The sequence below is a fragment of the Lathamus discolor genome, chromosome 11, assembly GCF_037157495.1.
Source record: "Lathamus discolor isolate bLatDis1 chromosome 11, bLatDis1.hap1, whole genome shotgun sequence".
In the NCBI taxonomy this organism is placed as follows: domain Eukaryota; kingdom Metazoa; phylum Chordata; class Aves; order Psittaciformes; family Psittacidae; genus Lathamus; species Lathamus discolor.
In genome coordinates, this window is record NC_088894.1 from 1953240 (window position 1) to 1976179 (window position 22940).

General features: G+C 49.4%; 1 protein-coding gene across 1 annotated transcript in view; it reads left to right on the plus strand.

The window, feature by feature from the left end:
- The window catches only part of MYT1 (myelin transcription factor 1), a 60305-nt gene that overhangs the window by 24991 nt on the left and 12374 nt on the right, over positions 1–22940 (plus strand). Inside the window, exons 3-14 of the mRNA XM_065691311.1 lie at positions 3898–3952; positions 5504–5534; positions 8668–8730; positions 9457–9706; positions 10755–11622; positions 12239–12373; positions 13727–13817; positions 15402–15515; positions 16907–17121; positions 19602–19726; positions 20400–20669; positions 21069–21223. Coding sequence (XP_065547383.1) covers positions 3898–3952; positions 5504–5534; positions 8668–8730; positions 9457–9706; positions 10755–11622; positions 12239–12373; positions 13727–13817; positions 15402–15515; positions 16907–17121; positions 19602–19726; positions 20400–20669; positions 21069–21223 — 2372 coding nt within the window. The remainder of the gene's footprint in view (positions 1–3897; positions 3953–5503; positions 5535–8667; positions 8731–9456; positions 9707–10754; positions 11623–12238; positions 12374–13726; positions 13818–15401; positions 15516–16906; positions 17122–19601; positions 19727–20399; positions 20670–21068; positions 21224–22940) is intronic.

Sequence of the window (22940 nt, forward strand, 5' to 3'; positions counted from 1 at the left end):
AGCACGGATGGAAGCTCTGCTGCTTTAGCTGCGCTAAAATAAACCTTCCTGCTGATTCCTCACCTCCCTTTGTCCAGCTGAAGGCTTTTTCAGCGCGTTTATCTTCTCCGAGCTCCGTGGTGCTCCTGAATACATATAAAGTATTACCGCTGACCGTGGGGAATTTCAGCACGGCCCTTAATGGTGTATTTGCATAGAGCTATCCAAGCCCAGGCACACCTGGGCATCAGAGCATGGAAGGCTCCAGTGATTTTATGTTAGCACCTCCGTTTTCCATTGGAAATGTGTATTAAGATAAGAAAGAGGAAGAAAATATCAACCCTGTAGGTACTGCACGAAATTAAACTTCAGATCCGTGCTGCTGTTCTCACACTGTATCGCTGCAGTCGTGGCAGCGGAGCAAGACGTCTGCTGTCGAAACAGGCTGTTAAAATTCACATTGTGCCCAGGTTAAACTGGGCTTTGAGTGTGTCTGAACCTCGCTGATTTAGATCTGCAGCTCTGGGACATCACTGGTAGAGTTTGTGTTTTGGTTGTGTGGGGAAGCTCCTCAGTGCAGGGCAAACACATGGTGAGAAATAGCTCCTGCACCCAGCGCCTTTAAAGAGAAGAGGAGGGGAAAACCAGGCACCCAGAGATGAAGCGATGCTCTCAAGGTTACCCTGAGTGTCAGTGGCAGAGCGTTGAGTTGAATCCTGGAGCAAGGATGCTAAGACACAGCACAGAGTCCTTTCCCCTGCATCATCCTGTGGCTGATGGGTGAGGAAACCTGGTAGGTGCTTGTTTTGTTTTAGATAACCCAGTGATAAGGTGGAGGAGGAGCAGAATAAATCTGTCTTTTCCTAGCTTGAGCTAACCCACTCCGAGGCTGGCATGTGGCAGCAATCATTTCTTTGCAGGTTTCCTTTCAGATTGCTTTGTTTTCCATTCAGAGTTAAAATAATAAGAGTGAAACCCAGATAGCTCCTCAGCCCGGCTATTGTGTGAGCAAGAGAGAGAGAACAAATGAAAATACCCTGTCAGCCTCCGAGACGGCAAACATGCACTGTGTGACCTGAAATTTCGCATTAAAACGATCTGTCTAGAGGGCTCCTCGCTGAGGAGGCAAACAATAAAGGACAGTGGTTTCATGTAACCTTCATGCATCCGAGCCCGATAACCACAGAGGCTCCAGAAGCGCGGTAATGGCCATGTCAGTTAATTTAAGTTGCCTGGGAGGAGCAGGGGCTGAGCTCAGAAACGGATCTTTTTCTTTTTCCTTGGTGTTTGTGCACTTCGGTGGGAAATGGAAGTTTTCTTCCTTTATTTGAAGGATGCTGCTGCTGTTGGTTTAAGCTGAGGAAAGGAGCCTGATGGTAGGAAACAGAGTCTGGGAGTGCACAGTGCGCTCCATCGCTCCGGTGCTTTAAGTGAAACGCCTCAATACACAGTGGTGGGGCTGTGTTAAGCTCTCTAACCAAGTTCTGGGGTCTTCCTAAGGGGAAAGCCCCAGTAATTCATATTTCTGCTGCTTTTTCTTTAAAGGCTGCTCTGGGCACCCTATTTGGCTTTTCCATCCTTGGGTCCTCAGTAAGGTTGGGTCCATCCCTGCTTTAGGTGGCTTCTGTTCGCTTGGCCATGTAGTTACTGAGTGTGCTCCTGTCTTCCCGGTGCGCTTGAGGCTGCTTTGAAAGTAGTGCTCGAGGCAACGGAAGGCATCGCTTTATGAGGTGCTGTGGGTTTAGTGAGGAGCCTGGATCCGATACCTAATCCTTCTAAAGACAAACATGGCACGAAACGGGCTCTCCCCTATTTATAGACAAGCGGCTTGAGCCCTTCCCACCTTCCAGCCCTGGAGGGGCAGCTTTAGGGAAGTTTTGCTCTGCTCTGTCCCTGCAGGATCCCAGCATTTCCTCTTCATGTGGTCAGAGCCCATTACACTTCCCGCAGCCTCTGAATAACTCCCTGCAGGAACCCCGGACTGCCAAGGCCCAACACGTGCCAATTCCCTAGGAAAGCTGTCAAAGGGGAAAGCTTTCTCTGAAACCCCTTCTGGTTGGAGGCAGGCTCCCGGCAATCAAACGGATCAGTGGGACCGCCGGTGTGCAGCGCTGGCGTTGGCTGCCTCGCTCAGCGCGCGCCGACGCTGAAAGGCTCATAAATGTAATGAAGTCCCTTTGACACCTGCTCCTCTCCACACTTTAAACGTGAGCCATTGGCCCGCAGGGAACTGGGGCTTTAAAAATACAAATTATAGTAATTGTCTGCTGTGTTATTGGGAGGATTGCAATAAGCGGGGAGCACAACACCGCGGCGCCACGAGCTGAACGCTGACAGGATGCATAAATTGCTCCAGGTTTTGATACACCCCCCCTTTTCAGCCCCCCTCTTCAATCTCCCCATCTAACAACTCGCATAAATCACTGTGTGTTAATGCTGCATTTCTGGAGGGAGGCACCTGGGCTCTTTTATCCCTCCCTTTTGAGGTGTTTTTGGTCCTCTCTCCCTGCCTGCCCAATAGTCTCTTTACCCCCCCGTTGCTGTCCCCAAACATCAGGGGGGACAGGTGAGGCCCAAACAAGCACTGCAGGCTTTGAGGGTGAACAGTGGGGATGCCCAGACCCTTCTGCTTGGGGTCTGTGAGCAGCATCCATCAAGTTCTAAGGCACATGGGGGGATGCGGTGGTATGTATCGTGTGTGCATCATCCCCACCACCAGCGGAGCAGCATGTGCTCAGTATGTGTGTCCCTTCCTGCTCCTCAGCTGGGATAGGAGCTTTCTGTGCCTCCTCTGTCTGGGTGCTGGAGGGTCAGCTATGGAGACTCACCAGTTGGGGCTGGCACAGGAGCTGGCTGCATCCCTCTCCAGCTTGGCCTTCTAGAGGATGCTCCAAAGAGAATTTGTTTCTATTATGGCAAATGGTCCTTTCTCCCCTTTTCTCCCTGCTTCTTATTATCATAGGAGGAAATGTCCCAGATGGCAATGCTGCAATAAACCCCAAATTGTCTTGTTCCCAAACTAACAGGGATCCACCTTCCTGTGCACCCGCTTGGCATTTGCTGCCAAATTCACCTGCGTGCAGACAACATCTGCATCGACGGTGAGACATAAACCCAGCTCCTTGACCACTTCAGCAACTTCAATGACAACTTTAATGAAGCCCCATTTCTATTACGCCGCTTTTGGCTTTTGCCCTGCCCTGGAGGTCCCCTGCTCTTGGTGCTCCCACCTCAGGCACAGCCTGATTTCAAAGCTCCCCTGACACCACTGCACCCCAGAGGTGGCTGCACTTCAGCCTCACGCTACCTTGTGGCATATTGTGATGTTTAATTAATATGAAGCACTTTGAAGTCCCTGATGTTACTTATTCATGCCCATATTCCCTGCAGAGCCTCCTGTTTGATGTCCACGTTGCAGGGATTATTTAGATGCAACCTTCTTTGTGTCAGATTTAAAGCAGAGAGAAAAGGTTGCTCTTTAGGGCACTACATGAAAAGTTGCCCTTCCTGGGCATGAGATCAGCTCAGCTGCATGTTCAGAGGTTTCTGTATATGTGCTGGCTATTCACCTGGGTGCTGACAGCACTTGTGTGCTATAAATGCAAAGAAATCAGTTCTGCCCTTAAGAGGCGATGTCTCAGACACAGCTGTTTTCCATCGCATCCGGGTGGCTGTCCTTTCGTGGTACCCAACAGGCAGAGTGCTCGCGTCCTGGGATGTAAAAGTTGATTTAAGGTTGCTAAATGTGGGCACTGTGGGTTGAACAATGAAATCAGTGCACGAAACCTGCCTCAAAAACATGGGAAAGCTTTCCCTGTGGCCCAGGTATTTACACAGAACAACAACCACACGTGAGAGCGTCCTTTAATGATAAGTTTCATGTCGTCTTTCAACGGCTATCTTTTCTTTCTATTGCAGATGAGTTTAGAAAATGATGATAAGAGAGCACGCACGCGATCCAAGTCTATCAGAGGTGAGCAGCTGGGTATCCCGCAGCACGGGGATGTAGGGACCTGAGCTCCCCCTGCTTCGCTTGTTCCAAATAAGCTTTGATTTTCCAAATCCAGGCTTAATTTGAAGCTATTCTCACTTCCCCCTTTCCAACCCCACCAAAATTCGTCTATAAGCCTGGAAAACTCCCAACCACAAACCTTCTCACAGGTCCTCCTGGTATTTAATCCCCCATCCCCTACACACAGGTGAAGTAACCACGTTAAAAAAGCCCCTTTGCATGCTGTTCTTTCGGGGGGAATCACAATCACTGGAGCTTCAGATCAGCTCCTGGGGCTTTCATCATGCACACTCTGCCAGCGGCTTTGAAGTTGCACATCTGAGAGCGCCTGGCAGAAGTAGTGCATGCTGGAGGAGGAAACAGGCTGTCCCTGGCAGGGATGTGAGGACAAACGGCTTGTTAAAGCAAGGCTTGATTGCTCTTCATTCCCCAACTGTAAGAAACGTGCAGGTCTTTGGGTGCTTTCTCTGCGAGAAGGGGAGATGCTCTGATACGGAGCATGGGGTGGTACCTCACGTGGTCCCATAGCACGTGTGATGGTTACAGACCAGCCTCTCCGGTTTGGTTCCTTTCTGTGGCTCTGGATTCAATGAATTGGAAAAGTAGCTGGAAGAGAGGAGTGGATGGGGTTGGCTGCAATTCCTCCTTGCTCTTCTCAGCATCTGCATCTTTTCACAAACAAAACCAAACCCAGATGCTGGCAATGGTGCTGAATTGAGCTAGGGTATGTGGGTTTCATTGCTTGGTTGCATGTGGCTCGGGTCGCTAATGAGAGTGCTCTGACTCTATTTATTTTCTTGCGCCCTGCATTCCCCACACCTGAATCTGGGTTTCTGGATGTGAAAAGGTGATTTATTGCACCGGCCCTGGGACTTGCTGCTGCCTTCAGTTTGTTGAGGCTTGTGAGTCATCCCACCGGGAGCTGGATCCCAGGAAACCCAATTAGCTCGAACAAATTGAGCAAACGTGTTATGGTTTTCAGCCTGGGCAAATGTGGGCTTGTGTTCTGGGGCTTTTTTCCTCCTGGTTATTTAGATTCCCGGCTGGATGTAAGGTTTCAGCAGTGATGCGGTGATGTTGCATGTTGCTATTGCAAGCAGTGAGAAGTTCTCTTATTCACAAGTGGGGAATAATCCCTAACCCCCCTACAAATAGTTATTTAGCTTAAAAGCCAGGTAACACAACCCCTACCATGTGTCCGAGCATAGCCAGGGGCTCCCACATCAGACCAGGGTGACAATTAAAACGTGGCTGTACCTGTTGATGTTTCAGAGGTAAATGAGGCTGTTGCAGCGAAACAGTAGTGAACTACAGGCTGGCACGCAGTAAATGATGGCAGGATAGATTTGTCCTCTCTTTCCCAAATGGGATGCCTGTGAAGGCGATAGAAACCCAGCTGCAGGCAGGAGAGGATCCCCCAGCGAAGGGCGATGTCTTGGGGTGGAGGGATGCTGGGCACCCCTGTTGTGGTTTTGACCTTGTGTTTGTTTCCATTGCTGCGTCCTGCCCCAGTGCCCACGGAGCTCATCGGCCAGGAGGTGAGGTAAGGACCCAGCTCCTCCTTGGTGGTGGGAAGGGAAGCCCCTAGCTGGGAACCTGGGTGAGGGCAGTGAACCCATAGGACTAAGGGGGTGGAGGTCTTGCTGGGGGGCTGATGTTGGTGGGCACCTCCTTGTGTCCAAGTTCTCAGAACACCACTTGACAGCACCATCAGAGGAGCCACAGGATGAAAACATGAGCTCTGGACGGGTCACATTGAACTGAAAACCCTCCAGCCACTCTCTGTGTCACCCTAGACCTAAACGCCAGCAAAACCTAACACTAGAAGCCCACACTAGGTTGCAGCATCATTAGGGACAGCATCCTACTAACCAGAGCTTCTTTTCTATGTATTATTTTACATCCTCTAGTTGCCCTCAAACAACATTGAGCCACATCACTTCTCATGCCAGATGCTCCTTCTTTGGCCCTATGTCACCTCTTGAATCACGGAGGTCCTGTTGTCACAGATGTAGCAGCACTGGCACGCCAACAGCAGCAGCCAAAAGAGCAGGAGCAAGTCTCTGCAGCTCTACAGAGCTTCTCATTAGAAATAACAGCCTCCCCCATCTCTAAGCTCCTATTAAACCCTGCACAAGGGCTTATGCAAGAGGTAGGAGTCTTTAACCTGGACAGGCACTAATAGCAGGGGATGCCTCTCCTGGCAGCCTCCGTTAGAAAGCCGTGTTGTGTCAAAAGTAATTGGACCTAAACCAACCCAATTTGAGAGCATTTCTGCTGCTCCTCTCCCCTATTACTCCGGAGAGATGGGAGGAGCGGGCGGCACACAGCCACTTCTCCAACTTTTATTGCTGAGCACTCGAGTGGAGGTGGTAATTGGAGCAGGTGACATATATAAGGGGCAGGACAGAGTGCTCCACAAAGCCATCTCTGCAGCTGTCACCTAATTGCCTGAATAACTGGACGATTAATCGACTAATTGGAAGCAGGGCATCGTCTGCATGACAATAAGAGATCCTTTTGTCAGGCTGAGGAGAGGGGGAGAGCAGGTCGGTGTGGGAGCTCTGGTGGGGAAGGAGAGTGGATTTCATAGACCTCAAAGCCCCTTTCCTCTGCTGGGACTCCTGCCAAAACACATGAAACCTCCCCAGAGGAGAAGAGGGGCAGGAAAGCCCAGCCCAGTGCATGCAGAGCATCACCTCTGTGCTGGTGCTTTGAACGGGGTTAAATTGACACTCCAAAGCCTCAGACATCCCAAATCACCACCTGCTTCAGAAAACCTCGATGCTGAACCCCACTTGGCTCTTTCCTACTTACTTTTCACCGCGGGCTGCATTTCTCCACATCAAATATCTGATCTTCATCAGAGCAGCTCTTGTTTCACATTGAATAAGGGCTTTTTCAGGCAAGTCACTGGTAGCATAAACGCCGCTCTGTCTTTTGGTGTGCAGTCACTTCAGAGGGTGTCTGGGGCTGCTCAGGACAGAGCAGCTTCAGTCATGACTGAGGGCAATTAGAACTAAATAGATCATCAGCAGAGGGAGCAGTGAAGGGGGGAGCTCCCTCTTCCAATTGTGCACTTCAGTGGGATGAGCTGGGAGCCATCCCCAAAGTGACGGTGTTGGAGGATGCCAGCATCTTGAGTTGGATTCTGAGCAAAGCAGGGGCTTCATCTTGTCCAGGAGATGCAGCTCTCACCCACTTATAGAATGCTGTGTCCCCATAAGGGATGGGCTGCCATCATTTGCCCTCTTAGCATTAGAATCATAGAATGGTTTGTGTTGAAAAGGACCTTAAAGCTCATCTAGTTCCAGCCACAGGCAGGGACACCTTCCACTAGACAAGGCTGCTTTGCTAAGCTAAAGCAATGTGGTCTCCTTGAAGGTCAGACTCCTCCTCTCCTGACAGCTCAGCAGCCCTTTCTCATCACAGTTTGGGGTTGAATTCTCTTCTTTGAACGCAGTGACTTGATTTCTGCAGTGTTCTGGGGAGTTGAGTCATTAATAACCCACTGGTGCACCCAGAGCTGCTGCATCCATTAGTGCACTCACATCCTCCTTATCCATCGCTTTCTGCAAGGGCTGAGCTCTCTGCTGAGAGCAGGAATTCTGCGTCCCTAAAGCCTGACTTGGCACTTGGTCCTATTTAATGTTGTCCTGTGTCTTTTACTCCAGGAATAACAGGCTGGTCAGACCCCCCTCTGGGCTGCCGATGTCTTCTCCCTTTGCGCTGTCATCAAAAGATTTCATTAGCGCTTACAACTTCCCGGGCTGAGGGTGATACGATGCTAAATGAGGTTATTAATCGTACACGACTCCAGAATCCCTCAGACATCAGGCAAATCACTTGGGCATCCTATAATCAATGCCATAATCTGGTTTTGCCAGAAAATGTTTGCTTTAATGCTTCTTAGCTGGAGCTCTTATAGCTCCTGGAGCTGGGACTAATTACCCCTGCCAGGGATGTGCTGAGGGATGCAGCGAGTGGGGTATGGCAAAGGCAGCAGCGGCTTTGAGCCCCTGGAAGTCTTTAGCTCACCCTCTCCTGCAGAGCAGCAGGAACAAATGTGGGGATTTGGGAGACCTGGTCATCTAAACCCCATCCCTTCCCCTAAAAGGGAGGCTCTGAGATGCTCCTAAGGGTTTTTGTCCTGGTGAGCTCTACTCCATGTGCCCTGCTTAAAATCTCGCTCCATTCGCAACCTGCTCTTCCCACAAAGCCACCCATTTCTTGCTGCAAGGACCCCCAGTTCCCTGACAAGCCATCAAATAGGTGAAAAGCCCACGTTTTCCTCCCGCACCGGAGAGGAAGGAAGCTGAAGAGTAGAACCGGGAGGCAGAGTGCAGTGGTTGTCTGCTTTTTAAAAGCTTGCTCTTACACATGCAAATCTTTAATTAAACATACTCATAAAACCATAATGAACCGTTCATTTAATTAAATGGGGTGAGTAATTTCATTAATTTTTCGCAAACAGCAAGGCTGCTCTCCTGCCCTCCTCGCTTGGAATTCAAAGGGCCAAGCTGAACCGTTTGAGGGGAATTATCTTTGCTTTCGTGGTTATTTTGCTCCTTGGGCACAGGATCTGTTTCACTGACCATAGTCTATATACTTCTAATTAAAAATGAATTCTCCAAGTCCTATTGCTGCTCCTGATGGCTCCTTGTTTCCCTCTCAAGCTGTCCAACCCCAGGCTGTAACGGCTCAGGACACATCCGTGGGAAGTATGCAAGGCACAGAAGGTGAGCACGGGTTGGAGGTAATGGGGATGGCAAAATGCAAGCAAGAAACCAATAGACAGGCATTCAGTGGGGAGAGGCTGGTTCACAGAAGCAACCCCATTCACCTGCCCCAAATCTACCCTACCTGTTTCAGCCTCGCCATCAGTTTGTGAGAGATCCCGGGGGATCTGCTTCTGCAGGCTGGCAGGAGCCTTCCCACAGACCCCAAACCATGGCAGAAGTACCTGGGTCAGGTGCCTGGGATTGATGGGTGCTATTGGCAGGCAGAGATTTTGGTCTGCTTGGCACCTCTGTGAACGGGGAGGGGAAATGAGAGCATGTTGTCTGCCTTGGTCGTGCTAGCCTTAACTGAGGGTTGTCATCACCCTATAATGGTGAAATCAGAGCAGTTGGTAGACATGACCCAGAAACCCAGCCTGGTTTCATAGCGGTGCTGGGAGCTGCTGGTCCTGCTGCTCCCAGGGCAACCACTCAGGGGCCAGACTGTTGGAATGAGCCCAGCATCCTTGTGCTGGAAAAGGTTGACACAGTTGCACAAAGTCAAGGTCTGAGAGCAGATCTCCTGGTCATGAAGGGTTAAACCAGCTAAAAACCTGGGCTGCTGAACGACCTGGTATTTTTAGTGTGTATTTGTCCCACTTGCCTTTGCCTAACTGGTTCTGATGCCATAGCCATGCCCTTCTCACTCGGACATGCTTCCACTCTGCTCCTTGATCCCATCTGCAGTTTACAAAGCTGCCCTCTAGCAAAGAAGAGGAAACTTCAGGATGCGGAGGCCGAACATCTGGTGTCCAAGAGGAAATCCCATCCGCTCAAGCTGGCCTTGGATGAGGGCTACAACGTCGACAGCGACGGCAGCGAGGAGGCCGAGGCGAAGGAGGAATCTGGCTCCGATGAGTCGGAGGGGACGCTGGAGGAGGATGAGGCAGAGGTGGTGGAGCAGGAGGAGACCCACAGCCCCGAGCCCTCAGAAGGTGTTTTATCATTGCTGATCGCAGGGCTGTGCTCTGCAGATGAATAAGGGGCAGGGAGTGTTAATAACCAGGAGTTATAGCTCCTCTGTATTACGTACATGATGGGTCTTTCACTTATGTTTGGTAGAAGCACAACGGCAAAGCTCTTGTTAACTGAGGGGATATGATATGCACAGATTGTCCCTAGTGTCTTCAAATGAGAGCTTTTCTGTCAGGGATGCTCCCTGGGGAAGGACCTATGGAAAGCACAGAGGGGCTCGTTGCATTGCTCGGATGCAGCGGGGAAGGCAGCCGGGGTCCTGCATCAGTGCCTCAAGGGGCTCGGCTGAGTGTGCAATCCCAACGGATCCAGTTGCTATCCCAGAGGAGGAGTGATAGGCAAATGAGCTGGGCATCCAGCTGGGGTCCCAGTTTGGAGCCTCTGGTTTGGGAAGCACTGGGAGCCAGATGCCTGCCAACAGCGGGGAGGTTGGGAAACTGCATGCGTCTGAGCTCCACAAAAGCTTCCACATGGAAATCCCTTTCGTACCTGCCATTCCCTAATGCAATAAATTGGGCTGCTCCAGGGGCATAACAGCCAGGCTGTGACTTCAATTAAGCTGGAGTGAGACAAAGAGATGTTCATGAGCTTATAAAATTAATTTCTTTTCCTCCTTTTTAATTTTCCTTTTTTTCCCTTCTTTTCTTTTGCTCATTTTTTCTTTAATTTCCCTTTTTTCATTTCCTCATTTTTCCTTCTCTTCCTCCTTTTTTCCTTTTTCTATTTTTTCCTTTCCTTTTTCTCCCTTTTCCTGCCTTTTTTCCTTTTCCTGCCTTTTTCTCCTTTCCTTTCCTTTCCTTTCCTTTCCTTTCCTTTCCTTTCCTTTCCTTTCCTTTCCTTTCCTTTCCTTTCCTTTCCTTTCCTTTCCTTTCCTTTCCTTTCCTTTCCTTTCCTTTCCTTTCCTTTCCTTTCCTTTCCTTTCCTTTCCTTTCCTTTCCTTTCCTTTCCTTTCCTTTCCTTTCCTTTCCTTTCCTTTCCTTTCCTTTCCTTTCCTTCCCCCCCTCCCAGAGAGAAGCCCAGCAAAATCAACCCACTACGGACAGAACACAGCAACAAGTACGTCTGGGCCCAGCAAGGCCAACTATAGCAGCTATCAAGAAATAATCGCCAACTCTCTCCTAAACCTAGGCCAAATAGCAGAGGAAACCCTCGCCATCGAAGGGCAGCTGCCTGAGGCTGAGCTGCAGGGCTCCAAGCCCCCATCCAGCGTTGTGCATCTGGTGCATGAGGATGCGGGAGAGGAGGAGGAGTTAGTGGAGGAAGAGTGCGACAAGGAGATCATCATCCAGACGGAGGATGCGGAGGAAGTCATCGAGGTCACCAGCGAACGCAGCAGCGAGTTGTGTCCGGAGCACCGGGACGATGCAAACTGCGAGGAGTCCTGCAAACTGCAGAAGGCTGAAGCAGAAGAAGAGGATGAGGAGGAGGAGGACGAAGATGAAGAGGAGGAAGAAGAGGATGAAGATGAGGAGGAGGAAGAGGAAGAAGAAGAGGAGGATGAAGAGGAGGAGGAGATGGCTCCGGAAGTGATCTGTGAAGAAGCTCCTCACACTTCTCAGGACACCCAGAAAAGCCACTGTGAAGGGCAGTTCAGCCCGAAGCCCGAGTACTCGGTCATCGTGGAGGTCCGGTCGGATGATGACAAAGACGATGATGCCCGATCCCAGAAGTCAGCGGTGACTGACGAGTCGGAGATGTACGACATGATGACCAGGGGCAACCTGGGGCTGCTGGAACAAGCCATTGCGCTGAAAGCCGAGCAGGTGAAAATTGTGCGGGAGCCCGGCCGGCTGCCGGGGGAGCACGTGAAGCACTTCCCGGTGGATGAGAAGCAGAGCAAACCCCTGGACAGCATCCGAAAGAGCTACTACGGCAAAGGTATGGGGACACGTGCCTCCTTCCTGCCCATGCCCAGTGGAAGAGCTGAACTTGTCTGCTCAGCACCCCGTCAGAAATAGGCTGCTTGGGGGGCTCACAGAGGGAATTCAGCCACAAATCCTCAATGCCCAGAGGGATGGGGATATCCTAGAGGTCAACACTGAATGCACAACATGAAGGTGTCATCTGCATCTCAGCAAGGGAATTGCCTGGCTAAACTGGTTGTTGGCCTTAAATCTCAGCCCGAGCAGTAGGGCTGGTTTAAAATCCAAGTGGGTCTTAAAGCAGTAGCAGGAGAATGGCCACAACAGCACAGGGGACTTGGCATGGGCTGTTGAGTCCCCCGGGTGCAGAGCTGGGCTGCCTGCTCCATCACTGTGAGCAGCTCCATGCTCCAAGCCTGGTTCATTACTCAAATTGCTTTGCTGATATTAATTTCTGGAGTTTCCAGTCTTGTAAATCCACCTTCAGGAAGAAACCCTCCAAACCCAAAGGGTTTCTCCCTGTTTCAGGAAAAGTGGGTGGGAAGCATCCTCAGCAGTTTTCCTCTCCTTCTGACTTCTCCCTCTCCAAATCCCTCACCTGCTTCCCACTGCCTTTTCCCCACAATCCTTAGATCCTTCAAGACCCGAGAAGAGAGAAATCAAATGTCCAACTCCTGGCTGTGATGGGACCGGCCACGTCACGGGACTCTACCCTCACCACCGCAGCCTCTCTGGTTGTCCGCACAAAGACAGGATCCCTCCGGAGAGTGAGTACATGGTGGGATACCCGGTGCTTAATTTAGTCTGAAGCCTTATTTCCTAAGGGGAATTTCACACCTGATGGGCAGGGCTGTCTTGAGGCCAAAGGACTCTGCAAATAGTCCCAAATGATGTGACTTTTATGACTGAAGCCCTAGAGCAAGCATGATGCTAATCCTTGGGGTATAATATTTCCTGGCATGGGATGGTGCCTTTCCAAGCTGTTCCGGGATGTTTCTATCCATGGTTGGTGGCTGTGGAGTTCACTAAGAAGCCTTACCCTTCTTAAAGATTTTTAGCACCATCCTGTGGAGAATGAGATCCCTTCTCTGCATATCCAAGAGGTGCTTTAAAAACGCCTACCCACCTCCGGAGGTGTGTTAAGCCGTTCCCATCCTTACACTGAATGTCACTTATTTTCCCCTGTTTGGGATATCACACTGGGAAAAGGGGAAACTGTTCTTTCTTGCTGTCCAACTGTGCTGAAGGTGCTGCTGTATGGCAAAGGAGAGGAGCTGTTCAGGCTGTGCAGGAGAGCCCGGTCTCCTCTTATGCTCTCGTCACTGTAATACTCCCAAGGTGCTATACCAAGATTCATCTCTTCCACAGAAAACATTTATCATCATCATAACAGCTTTTTATATATACAGATGCATGGAGATTTTATTTTTACCTCTCTACCAGCATCTGAAATAGCTTTCCCTGCGCATGTACATAAAAATCAATGTTGTATGTTTATGATAATGCCATAATAGACAGCAAAAAAAGGAGCCTTTCCTTATCAGTAATTTCAAAGGTTGCAGACCTGCCATAAACACCCAACTGCAGGAAACGAGGAGGAAGTACAGCTTGAATGCAAGAAAAGGGTATTAATAAACCCCTAACACAAGCTCCGTGCTTTAGAAAAGCTTGCAAATCAAAGCGTTTTCTGTGCTTTTAAGGTCAGTGCTGCAGGAAGCAATAATCCCGAGGATTAAAATTAAACCAGAAAAATAGAGAAATCAGAAAAAAAAGGACAAGTCCTAAGCAGAAAGCAGAGAGACAATTTCCAACCACTCAAAACTACCTGAAACTGGGAGACCTGGCTCCAAAAGGGTGGTGGTGGGATGGGAGGAACCAGATTCCAATAGGCAAAGGAGGCCAAGCTGTGTGCGGAGATGCTAATCTAGTGCTGACCTGAGTGCTGCTGCTTTGTAAATCCCTCATTCTTTGCACAGACAAATTCTAATCACAGCATTTCACATTCCCTGGATTCTAGGAAGTCCAAGACTTGATGATTTTGTCTTTTTCTCTTCCCTCTGATTTTTATCAAGTTGTTTTTGCTTCCCTTCCCCTCTCCCCTTCCCTTTCTCCCTCCCAAGTCTTGGCGATGCACGAGAACGTGTTGAAATGCCCCACGCCAGGCTGCACAGGACAGGGTCACGTCAACAGCAACCGCAACACGCACAGGAGGTACCAGCTTTGACTTCTTCTCCCTAATGGCCAGGGCAAGGATGGCAGCAGAGCAACCACCCCCAAAGCCCTGGCTTCACTCTTGTATTGAGAGATGGGGCAACTAAGACTAGGAAAGCAGGGATGATCCCAAGACAAAGAATAACATGGGAAAGTATGATGGGGCAGTGATTTCTGGCTGAGCAATAGGGCATGGCAATGCTTCCAGGTGGGATTATGGAGGTGGGGGTTCATGAAAGAGGTGTTTGGCACAGGGTGCCCTGTGACGCTGATTGCAGGGTGATGTTTGTGTTTAGTGATGTGGCACTGTACAGGATTTCTGGGATTATCCATGCTATTTAGGCTGAAATGATTATCGACCTTGGAACTTAGGTCCTTTTGCTGTAGGACTTCAGCCCAGATGTGGTCCGGAAGGGACAGGGTTGTGCTTTGGGACCTTATAATTACGCCCCATGCTCTGGCTTCAGCTACGTTTGAGCACTTCTACAAACAGAAAGGCTGTAAGAAGAGGCGATGGTGCACTTAAAAGCTAGAAACCTTTCAAAAAGCCAGAGCAGCTTCTGCTGCAGGGATGCACTCATGAATTTATGATTTACCATTCGCTGCACTTGAGCTTAACTGGCAGAGAGTGACAGCTCCGTGAGTGCTGATGCGTTTGCAGGCGCAAGGTGAGTCTGTGGCATGACTCGTTCAGCCGTGGAGGAAGCTGGAGGATGCTTCGCTGTAGCTGCTGGAGGAGAATCGAGGAAATCTGCTTGGTTAACTGAGAAGCTGGGTTTGGTGCAGGCAGAAGTGATCACAGTGAGACCGAGGTGATCCACTGGTGTTAGGGGGTTACGGAGCGAGCTTTGGGGTGAGATCCACTGGGGCGAGAGCTCTGAATTTCACACGGGGCTGGGTTTGGGTTCTCTCAGTGCTGGCTGCTCTGGTGATAAAGGCGCCTGTGACGGGTTAGGGTTGACTGGGAGCATCTGGGCTCTGCTTAGGAGGGGTTTTTACCTTCCCTAAGCAATTGCTGTAAGAGCCAAGCTGTCCCAAAGAGACAGAACCTGGCTCGCATTTAGGGTGTATGTGAGTAAAAGCCATTACAGCCCCCAACCTCCCCCAGGCACCGATGTGCTGTCAGCCCTGCACATCAGAAGTGTAAATGCTTCCCTGCAAGTGCCCCTCAGAAGGTTCCCTGCAAAGGATCCACATAAATACAACTGCAAAAATGCCATTTAACTGCTAAAACCACTCAAAGAAACCGGCTCCATCTCCTTCTGTGCTCAGCTCAGGGGAGTTGCTGCCTTAACCTACCTCTGTGCCCTGGGGATGCTCCAGGGCTCATCCTGGAGGTGTTTGGCTGCTTTGCTGCTGGCCAAGACTAAAAGCAGTAATAATAAATATAATTATTATACATATTAATAACAAACATGATAATTATAATAGTTATTAATGATTTTTTAAATAATAATAAAAACCTTTAAATGCAAACACTTTTCTCATGGGCTCAGTGGGTGCCTGAGATGAAGATTTCCATGCTCATCCCTCATGCTTGGCTTCGTTCTCTCTGTTCTTCTTCCTTTAAAAACCCTCCCGCAGTTTATCTGGGTGCCCCATTGCTGCTGCTGAGAAATTAGCCAAATCACATGAAAAGCAACAAACCCAGTCTGGTGATCCTTCAAAGACCAGCTCCAACTCCGACCGGATACTCAGGTAAGTGGGACCACAGCAGGTAACGCTGCCCCAGCCCTCCCTGTGCTGCCACTCTCACAGGAGCATCCCTCACGGCTCCCTCCGGCTGTATCTGGATACTGCTGAGTCCTGTTATTATCATCATAGGTCTCGCCAAGGTGGGGAGATATTTAATTGATGATCCCAGGGAGGGCATTGAGGACAATGAATTGCTTCTGTAGCATCAATTAATGCTGAGGCTACAGGCCAAAGGGTTTCACCAGTGCAGCAGAAGGCATTTGTGCCGATTGCTCTGCAATGCAAACTGCCAGAGAATGATGGCTATTATATTAGCATTATAAGTAGGGTGGGCTCAGGGAGCGGGAGGAGGAGATTTAGGCTCCGTATAAATCACTCGATGGCAGTTTCACATGAGTCCACTCGCTTTTCTCCCTTAGCCGGCACGGTTCAGAGGAGAGGAACCTGCCACTCATTTCCAAACCAGTCACATTTATTCTGTCATTCCACCCATCTCTATCTTCCTGAGAGAAAGGGCTGTCTCACATTAAGGATATCCCTGGTAGCTGCTGGCTTCCGTAGCTGATGTGATTCATGAGCCTACAGATGGAGTGTAATATGGTTAGTTATTTTGCAACGAGAGCAGGATAAAACCCGCAGTACAAGCAATGAGCAGCACTCCCACAAAGGCTTCAAGGTCTGATTAACTTCTTTCTTTGCTCCCCGGGACTGCTGAGCACCCTGGTGCTCCAGCTCTCGCTGCTTTGGAAAGGCCATTTAGGGCCGTTATTTATTTATTTGCAGCGGAGCCATCACGAGGATGGTCCATGCTCCGAGGAGCTCCTGCTCCGAGGACTCGCTGGTGGAGAGAGGTCACGGGAAGGAGAATAACAATAGGCCATTTATATACAATTTATATGCAAGACAAATTGATTCATGATAGGCAGCTCAGCAGAAACAGGTCTTTAAGAAGGACTCTGCAGGCAGGGAAGAGACCCTGGTGCCTTTGCAATGAACCTGCAGCAGGGAGCAGAGCTAAACTGGGGTCCTCAAGCCTTCATGTGCTCTCCTGTGTCATCGGTGCCCTAAATGAGTGATGCTCAGGTGTCTTCTGCTCTTGGAAAATGCTGCCACACTATAGCAGCCTTCAAGGGTATTGGTTTGGATGAGACTGACACCTCAGAGTTTTGCTTAAAAAGAGAAAAACAGAGAGAAAAAGGAAAAATATAGAAAAAGAAAGGAAGGAATCCAAGAGACCCAAGCTAGATGCGCAATAGAGCAAGAAGGATGTCACTGCTCCCTCTTCCCCAGTAACTCCTCAGGGGCAATGTGCAGCCCATTGAGACTGGTCCCCTCCCAACAGCCATCTCCTCAAGGAAAAGAGAAATCACTGTTGCTCATTGTTTCATCCTCAGGCCTATGTGTTTTGTGAAGCAACTGGAGATCCCTCAGTACGGAAGCTACCGGCCCAACATGGTCCCAGCAACCCCCCGGGCCAACTTGGCCAAGGAGCTGGAGAAGTACTCCAAGGTCACCTTCGATTATGCAAGTTTTGATGCTCAGGTTTTTGGCAAACGCATGCTTGCCCCAAAGATTCAGACTAGCGAAACCTCACCTAAAGCCTTTAAATGTAAGTCGGGAGCAGGGATGGGCTGGGTTTTGCATATTCTGCCTTTCTCAGTGTACTGCAAAGCTCTTGGGAGGCTGGGTTTGGGGTGATGGGAGAGTCTTGGGGCTGGGCTGCTGGATCCCTCCTGCTGTTGCAGAACAGGAGGAGAAATGGTTGGGAATATTAACGTGAGTGATGTGTCTAGGTGGGATAAGTTACACAGTTGTCCTCAGTCTATCCCTGTTGCTTTGCAGTTCATATCTATTGATCTGTCTTTCCTCATCTAGCTAAATGGATTACAGTTTTCTTCTCTTCCATCTTATATATGACCCGCTCCACACATTTGTCTTCTCTGCTGTGCTCCGCTCTCCAGCTCTGCTATCTATCGATCATCCACCTCCTATCTCCTAGCTCTTTCCTACCGTAGCCACCCACTTCTGCTCTGTACCAAGGACCTTGCACTGGTTACAGCACTGTGCAAGGAAAGAGTGGGTAATAATGAAATGGTTAAATAAACCCCCAGGGGCTGGGCTGCCAGGAGCAGGAGGGATGCTGCGCGGAGAGATAGATGATGCTAAAATCCACTTTCCCTTTGACACCAAATGTGCACCTGAAGACATCTTTTTGAGAGGAAACGAATTAGATTTAGGAGCCCAGTTTGCAGAAGTCAGCAGCCTCAAGAGGGTCTTCTGTGTCTGGCTAATCCCACTTCCACAATCCTGCTTAATCCTGATGCAGCTGCTCTCTAAAAAGTGCTCGTACTTGAAAGCATCCCGGTTGTTGCACTACAATGGAAGCACCCTTTATTGCAGTACTAAATCTGTACGGGATCAGACAATGAAATTGGATGGAGGCCAGAGAGCACAACTGCCACTGTCATCCTGGGTTAGGGCTGATGGAAAAGTAATTTGTTTCCCAGCACAAGCGATTCTCTCGCTGAATAGATTGTGTTATTTGCAATATTAGCAAAGAATTTTCAGTGTAATTGTACTGACAAAAATAATTCCAGCAGACCCACTAGGATAATCCTTTCTATTTTTTCTCCTCACTTATTTTACTAATTTGCTGATTGCGAGTCTATTAGTGATAGAAATACTTATGAAATGGAAAAGCATCGCTGAGCCTCCGGTGTGAAATTGAAATTGGCATCTCACGATCCGGGATATTGTCAGGTTGGGCTGGCAAATACCCGCATCCCGCTGCAAAGACATGGATTAAACCGGACTCGAAACCAAGGAGCCATGCACAAGAATAACCATGCGGGCAAAGCTCCAATGAGTTAATCAAAGCGACAAGATGAATATGATTGCCAATCATAGCAGGGAAATCTGTTCCTTTCACTGAGAACTTATTTGAAAGAGATCTTCATCCAGAGGGATTTATATTGCCCCGCATGTGTGTGCATAACTCCCATTAATGTCAATATGCATTATATACGCACACAAGGAGGGAGAAAGCAGGCCTTGGGAAGATTAGCATTTTATAGTGCCTTATATGACTAGTTTGTAATGGGAATAATGAAATCGCTTTGCTCTGTAGCCATATCAACCAGGATTGTCTTGCTGCTTTTGCTGCCATCAAGCCAAAGCTTATGAGTCTTTGCTGGGTGAGATTCCAACTGGAAGGGGGAATTTTTTCCCCCCAAAATTAAGAATTTGAAGATTTTGCTGATGAATTCAAAATACAATCCTGTGAGTGATCAAAATCCGATGATCCCCTGTTTGCACCCTCTGAAACCACAGACTTTGCATGGGTCAGGGCCCTCTCAGACAGGACCAGGTTCAGGATTAGGGCAACTTTTATGGTGGGTTGACCCTGGGAAACGCTCGCTTTCATTTCATAGGGCGTAAAGAGAAATTGCATCCAGGATTGCCCTGTCTTGCGCTGTGTTATACGGCAGCAGAGCAGCGTCGCGGCTGGGTAATAAATCCTGTTATTCAGGCGTACTCTCATGACATGTCAGCTGTCAGAAAGCCCGTATTTCAGTGGTGTCATCATTGGAAGCTCGTATTTCATGGCCACGGTTTTGCCATTAATGGAATTTTGTAAATGGTAAGTTTTCGAACGCCGCTACAAGAAATCTCCCTGTACGTCAGCTCCGCAGATAAGTTATGAACATAGAGAGAACAATGAAGAAAGAGCTGGGAAGCTTCTCTAAGCTTTCTCCTTTAACCACTTGCACTGAGGAGCAGCTTTGATGAAGGCAAGCACTCATGTTTTGGGGACTTGGTGGCAGAGTCGTTAATGAATTAGGTTTTCACATCATTCCAAAAGCAACAGAAGAGCCCGTGGATCGGTAATAACCACAGGCTGCCCTGGATCTGCTCATACAGGGGCTGTGTCAGACTGACTTAAGCTCTCACCGCTCTCTGTGCTGGTTATACATTAACCTTGTGTTGTTCCTTCTGCTTTCATTCCAGCCAAACCTTTTCCAAAGGCCTCTTCCCCCAGCCACAGCCCCTCCAGCAGTTACGTGAAGAGCACTTCATCTTCCTCCACAGGCTTCGACTACTCGCAGGATGCTGAGGCTGCGCACATGGCTGCCACGGCCATCCTCAACCTCTCCACCCGCTGCTGGGAGATGCCAGAGAATCTCAGCACCAAGCAGCAAGAGGCCCCTGGCAAGGTGAGCTGAGCGTGACAGCGGCTCCAGCTGCCATAGAGTGGGTTAAAGCGTGAAGTTTGGGATGGGAGAAATACCCTTTTTTAACCCTTCCTTTCATTGTGCTGTTTAAATATAGAGGGGATGCAGATGCTCATCACGCCACCCTTTAGCTCCCTGCTTGGGGTGATGCGCTTTGGAGGAGGTAATCTTGGCTCTTAGTGTGTTATGGAGATGTATCACGGTTCAAATTACCCACCTGAGATAAGCATCATTCCCAGCCAGAGTCTGAGCTGGTTTCAGTTGCTCACTGCTCTGTGTCTGATGCCATTTGAGATCCCCCAGTTGTGTCCAGGCTGATCTCCAGCTATTTTTCAGAGGAATGCAGGTTTTCCACAAGTCCTGTGTTGCATTCTCAGCCTTGGGCAGACGTCTCAGATACCATGGGGCATCTTAAATGGCACTAGATGCCTGCGTTCAACAACTGAGCCAAAATACCACATTGATGGTAGTACAGGGCACGTTTCTGAACTGTTTATGAAAGAGCATCCCTTTCCATTCAGTTCCTTCTAACTGACTGTGGAGAGGATGGGACATGAATAACCTGCCCCCTGCACTGCAAAAGACAAACGGGGGCAAGATGCGCACTGGGAATTGCTGGCAGCTGCTAACGCTGGGCATGTTTCCAACCTTTCAGTCCATGGACATTGAGGTGGATGAAAACGGGACTCTGGATTTGAGCATGAACAAGCACCGCAAGCGGGAGAGCACCTTTCCCAGCAGCAGCAGCTGCAGCAGTAGTCCCAGCATGAAGTCCCCAGACGTGTCCCAGCGCCAAAACAGCACCAGTGCCACGAGCAGCACCATGACCTCCCCCCAGTCCAGCCAGACCTCCCGCCAGGATGAATGGGATGGGCCCATTGACTACACCAAACCAAACCGTCAGCGGGAAGAGGAGCCGGAAGAGGTGAGAGGTGACTTTTGATGCTTGAATAATGCCTCTTGCGGGATTGAATGCCATGGTTGCTTGTGTGGTTGTCCTATTTTCCCCCAGAACCCCTAATTTGTCCTTTGAGCTAGGTGCTGCTGAGGATGAGCGTGGGGGGATTGCGCCCATCTTCATCCCTCCAAAACCTTGTGAAAAACCAGGTGTAAATCCCTGTACAGACATGGTTTCCACATTTCTCCTCTAAAACGATGAAATTAGAGATTAGAAATGATTGGATCTCTGGTGTGGGTACCACAGAGGGTGTCAGTAATGCTGCGCTAACTCTCAACTGGGAGGAACCTGGGATCCCACCTTTTCCCATTGCTCAGCAGCAATGACCACCACGACAACCACTTTTCCTGTCTGTTTTTCTTGCAGTCAGAGCCTGCTGCCCACTCTTTTGCCTCCTCGGAAGCAGATGAGCAAGAAGTGTCGGAGGAAAACTTTGAAGAACGAAAATACCCAGGGGAGGTGACTTTAACCAACTTCAAGCTTAAATTCCTCTCCAAGGACATCAAGAAAGAGCTGCTCACGTAAGTTCTGCCCCCAAGACCTATCAAATACGTACCCAGCACAGCCAGGCTGGTGGGAGACAAAATGCGTGCTTTCAGGATTCATGGATGGGGGCTGTCATGGTGCATCTCACATTGGAGAAAGATCCTGACCTTGCTCATGTCTATGTAGTTATGGCACTGGGTGGGTGGAAACACAGACCCAGGTCTGTTCTGTTAGATGGGGTATCGCTCTGCATCCACAATGATCTCCAAATTAGTGGTTAATGTTTAGAGTCTGACCCAAATGCTGCAGCTTGGACCTGGCTCTGACCAAATGGCAGGTTGGGATCAGTCTGCAGGTTGTGACCATGATGTCCCAGCAGGTCTGCTGTTCTTGGCTTTTCCTGTGCATTTGACCTTCCTATATGTTAAACAGGGCATGGTTTTGCTGACCCTATACAACATAGATTGTTATCTGGTGATGCAGCAGGAGGCTGAAGGAACAGACAGGCAGGGAAGAGATCCGTGGGGGCAGAGCAGCAGCAGCATCTTCCCTAAATGAGCCAAGCACAGAGCAGCTGCCCTGTGCAAAGCTCTAAAGGCTTTTTAAAACCCAGCAGTGATGCGAACAGCAATTTCTGAGGTAGAGCCTTGAAATCCTCCTGTGCTTTAATTGAATTACAAGGGTAGAGAAATTTCCTAAATAGAAAGAGCCTTGGAATAAATAAATGGTGTTATGGGCAGCCCTGAGCCTTCTCTCCCTGTTTAGCATCCTTGCTCCTTTCTGGCCCAAGGGCTGTAATGAATTAGCTGTAGTTAACACAGCAGCAGACTTGCCCACTGTGTCTGATGGTCCAGGGCTGGGTGTAGCTGATGGCAGTTGCTGTGAAGATGCTCCTCACCTCTGTCACTCTCCTGTTGGTGCACAAGTGGGTACCACGTACATCACTGCTGCTTGAGCATCTTCAGATCAGTGCTGGCTCTAGGGCTTGCTGTGTTTGTGAGGGTGTTGTGGCTGTGAAGAGGATGCAACGGTGAGCCCCTTGAGTTCTCTTCTCCTCCCACCTTGAGCCGAACTGTCCCAGGATATCCCTGTGGTATCCCAGGACATCCCCACTCTTGCACACCTTGGGCAGGCAGGGCATGACTGTGCCAGAGACCCACTGCTCAGACACAGACTGGGTTTTACTCCCTGGACACCCATAAGGAATGGCACCTTTTTCCATCACTGCACAAGGGCAATTCACAGGGAAGGCAGCAGAAAGGGAAAGGGGGAATGCAGCAGACGGGATGTGGCAGCTTCTGCCCATCCTCACTTTAGGATCCCTCAGGTGCATCAATCGGAGATTACTTTCATTCCCTTTGTGAACAGTATTCCCAAGCTTTTATTTGCGGATACAAGGGCTGAAAGAAAGAAAACCATTTCATAAAGCTGAAATCTGAGGCTTTCAAGGAATAAGCTGATTCCTGCAGCTTCAGTATGGCAAATATCATCCACATTGGCAGCACCCAGACAGGGTGTTCATGCCCATTTGTCCGTGCCACCCAACCAGCTGCTTCAATTCTCCCACTGCCACCGAGCAAACCAAGCAGCTCCGTATTCCAAATGTTTTCTTCACATTTTCCACAAGTTTTTCCAATTTTTTCAGTTTTTTTTTTTTCAGGATGTTTGTGATCTTTTGGGGGATAAAAAAAGGAGGAAGGGCAGCTGATGGGGAAAGAGCTCATTTGCTTGCGTGCAAACATTAGACACACA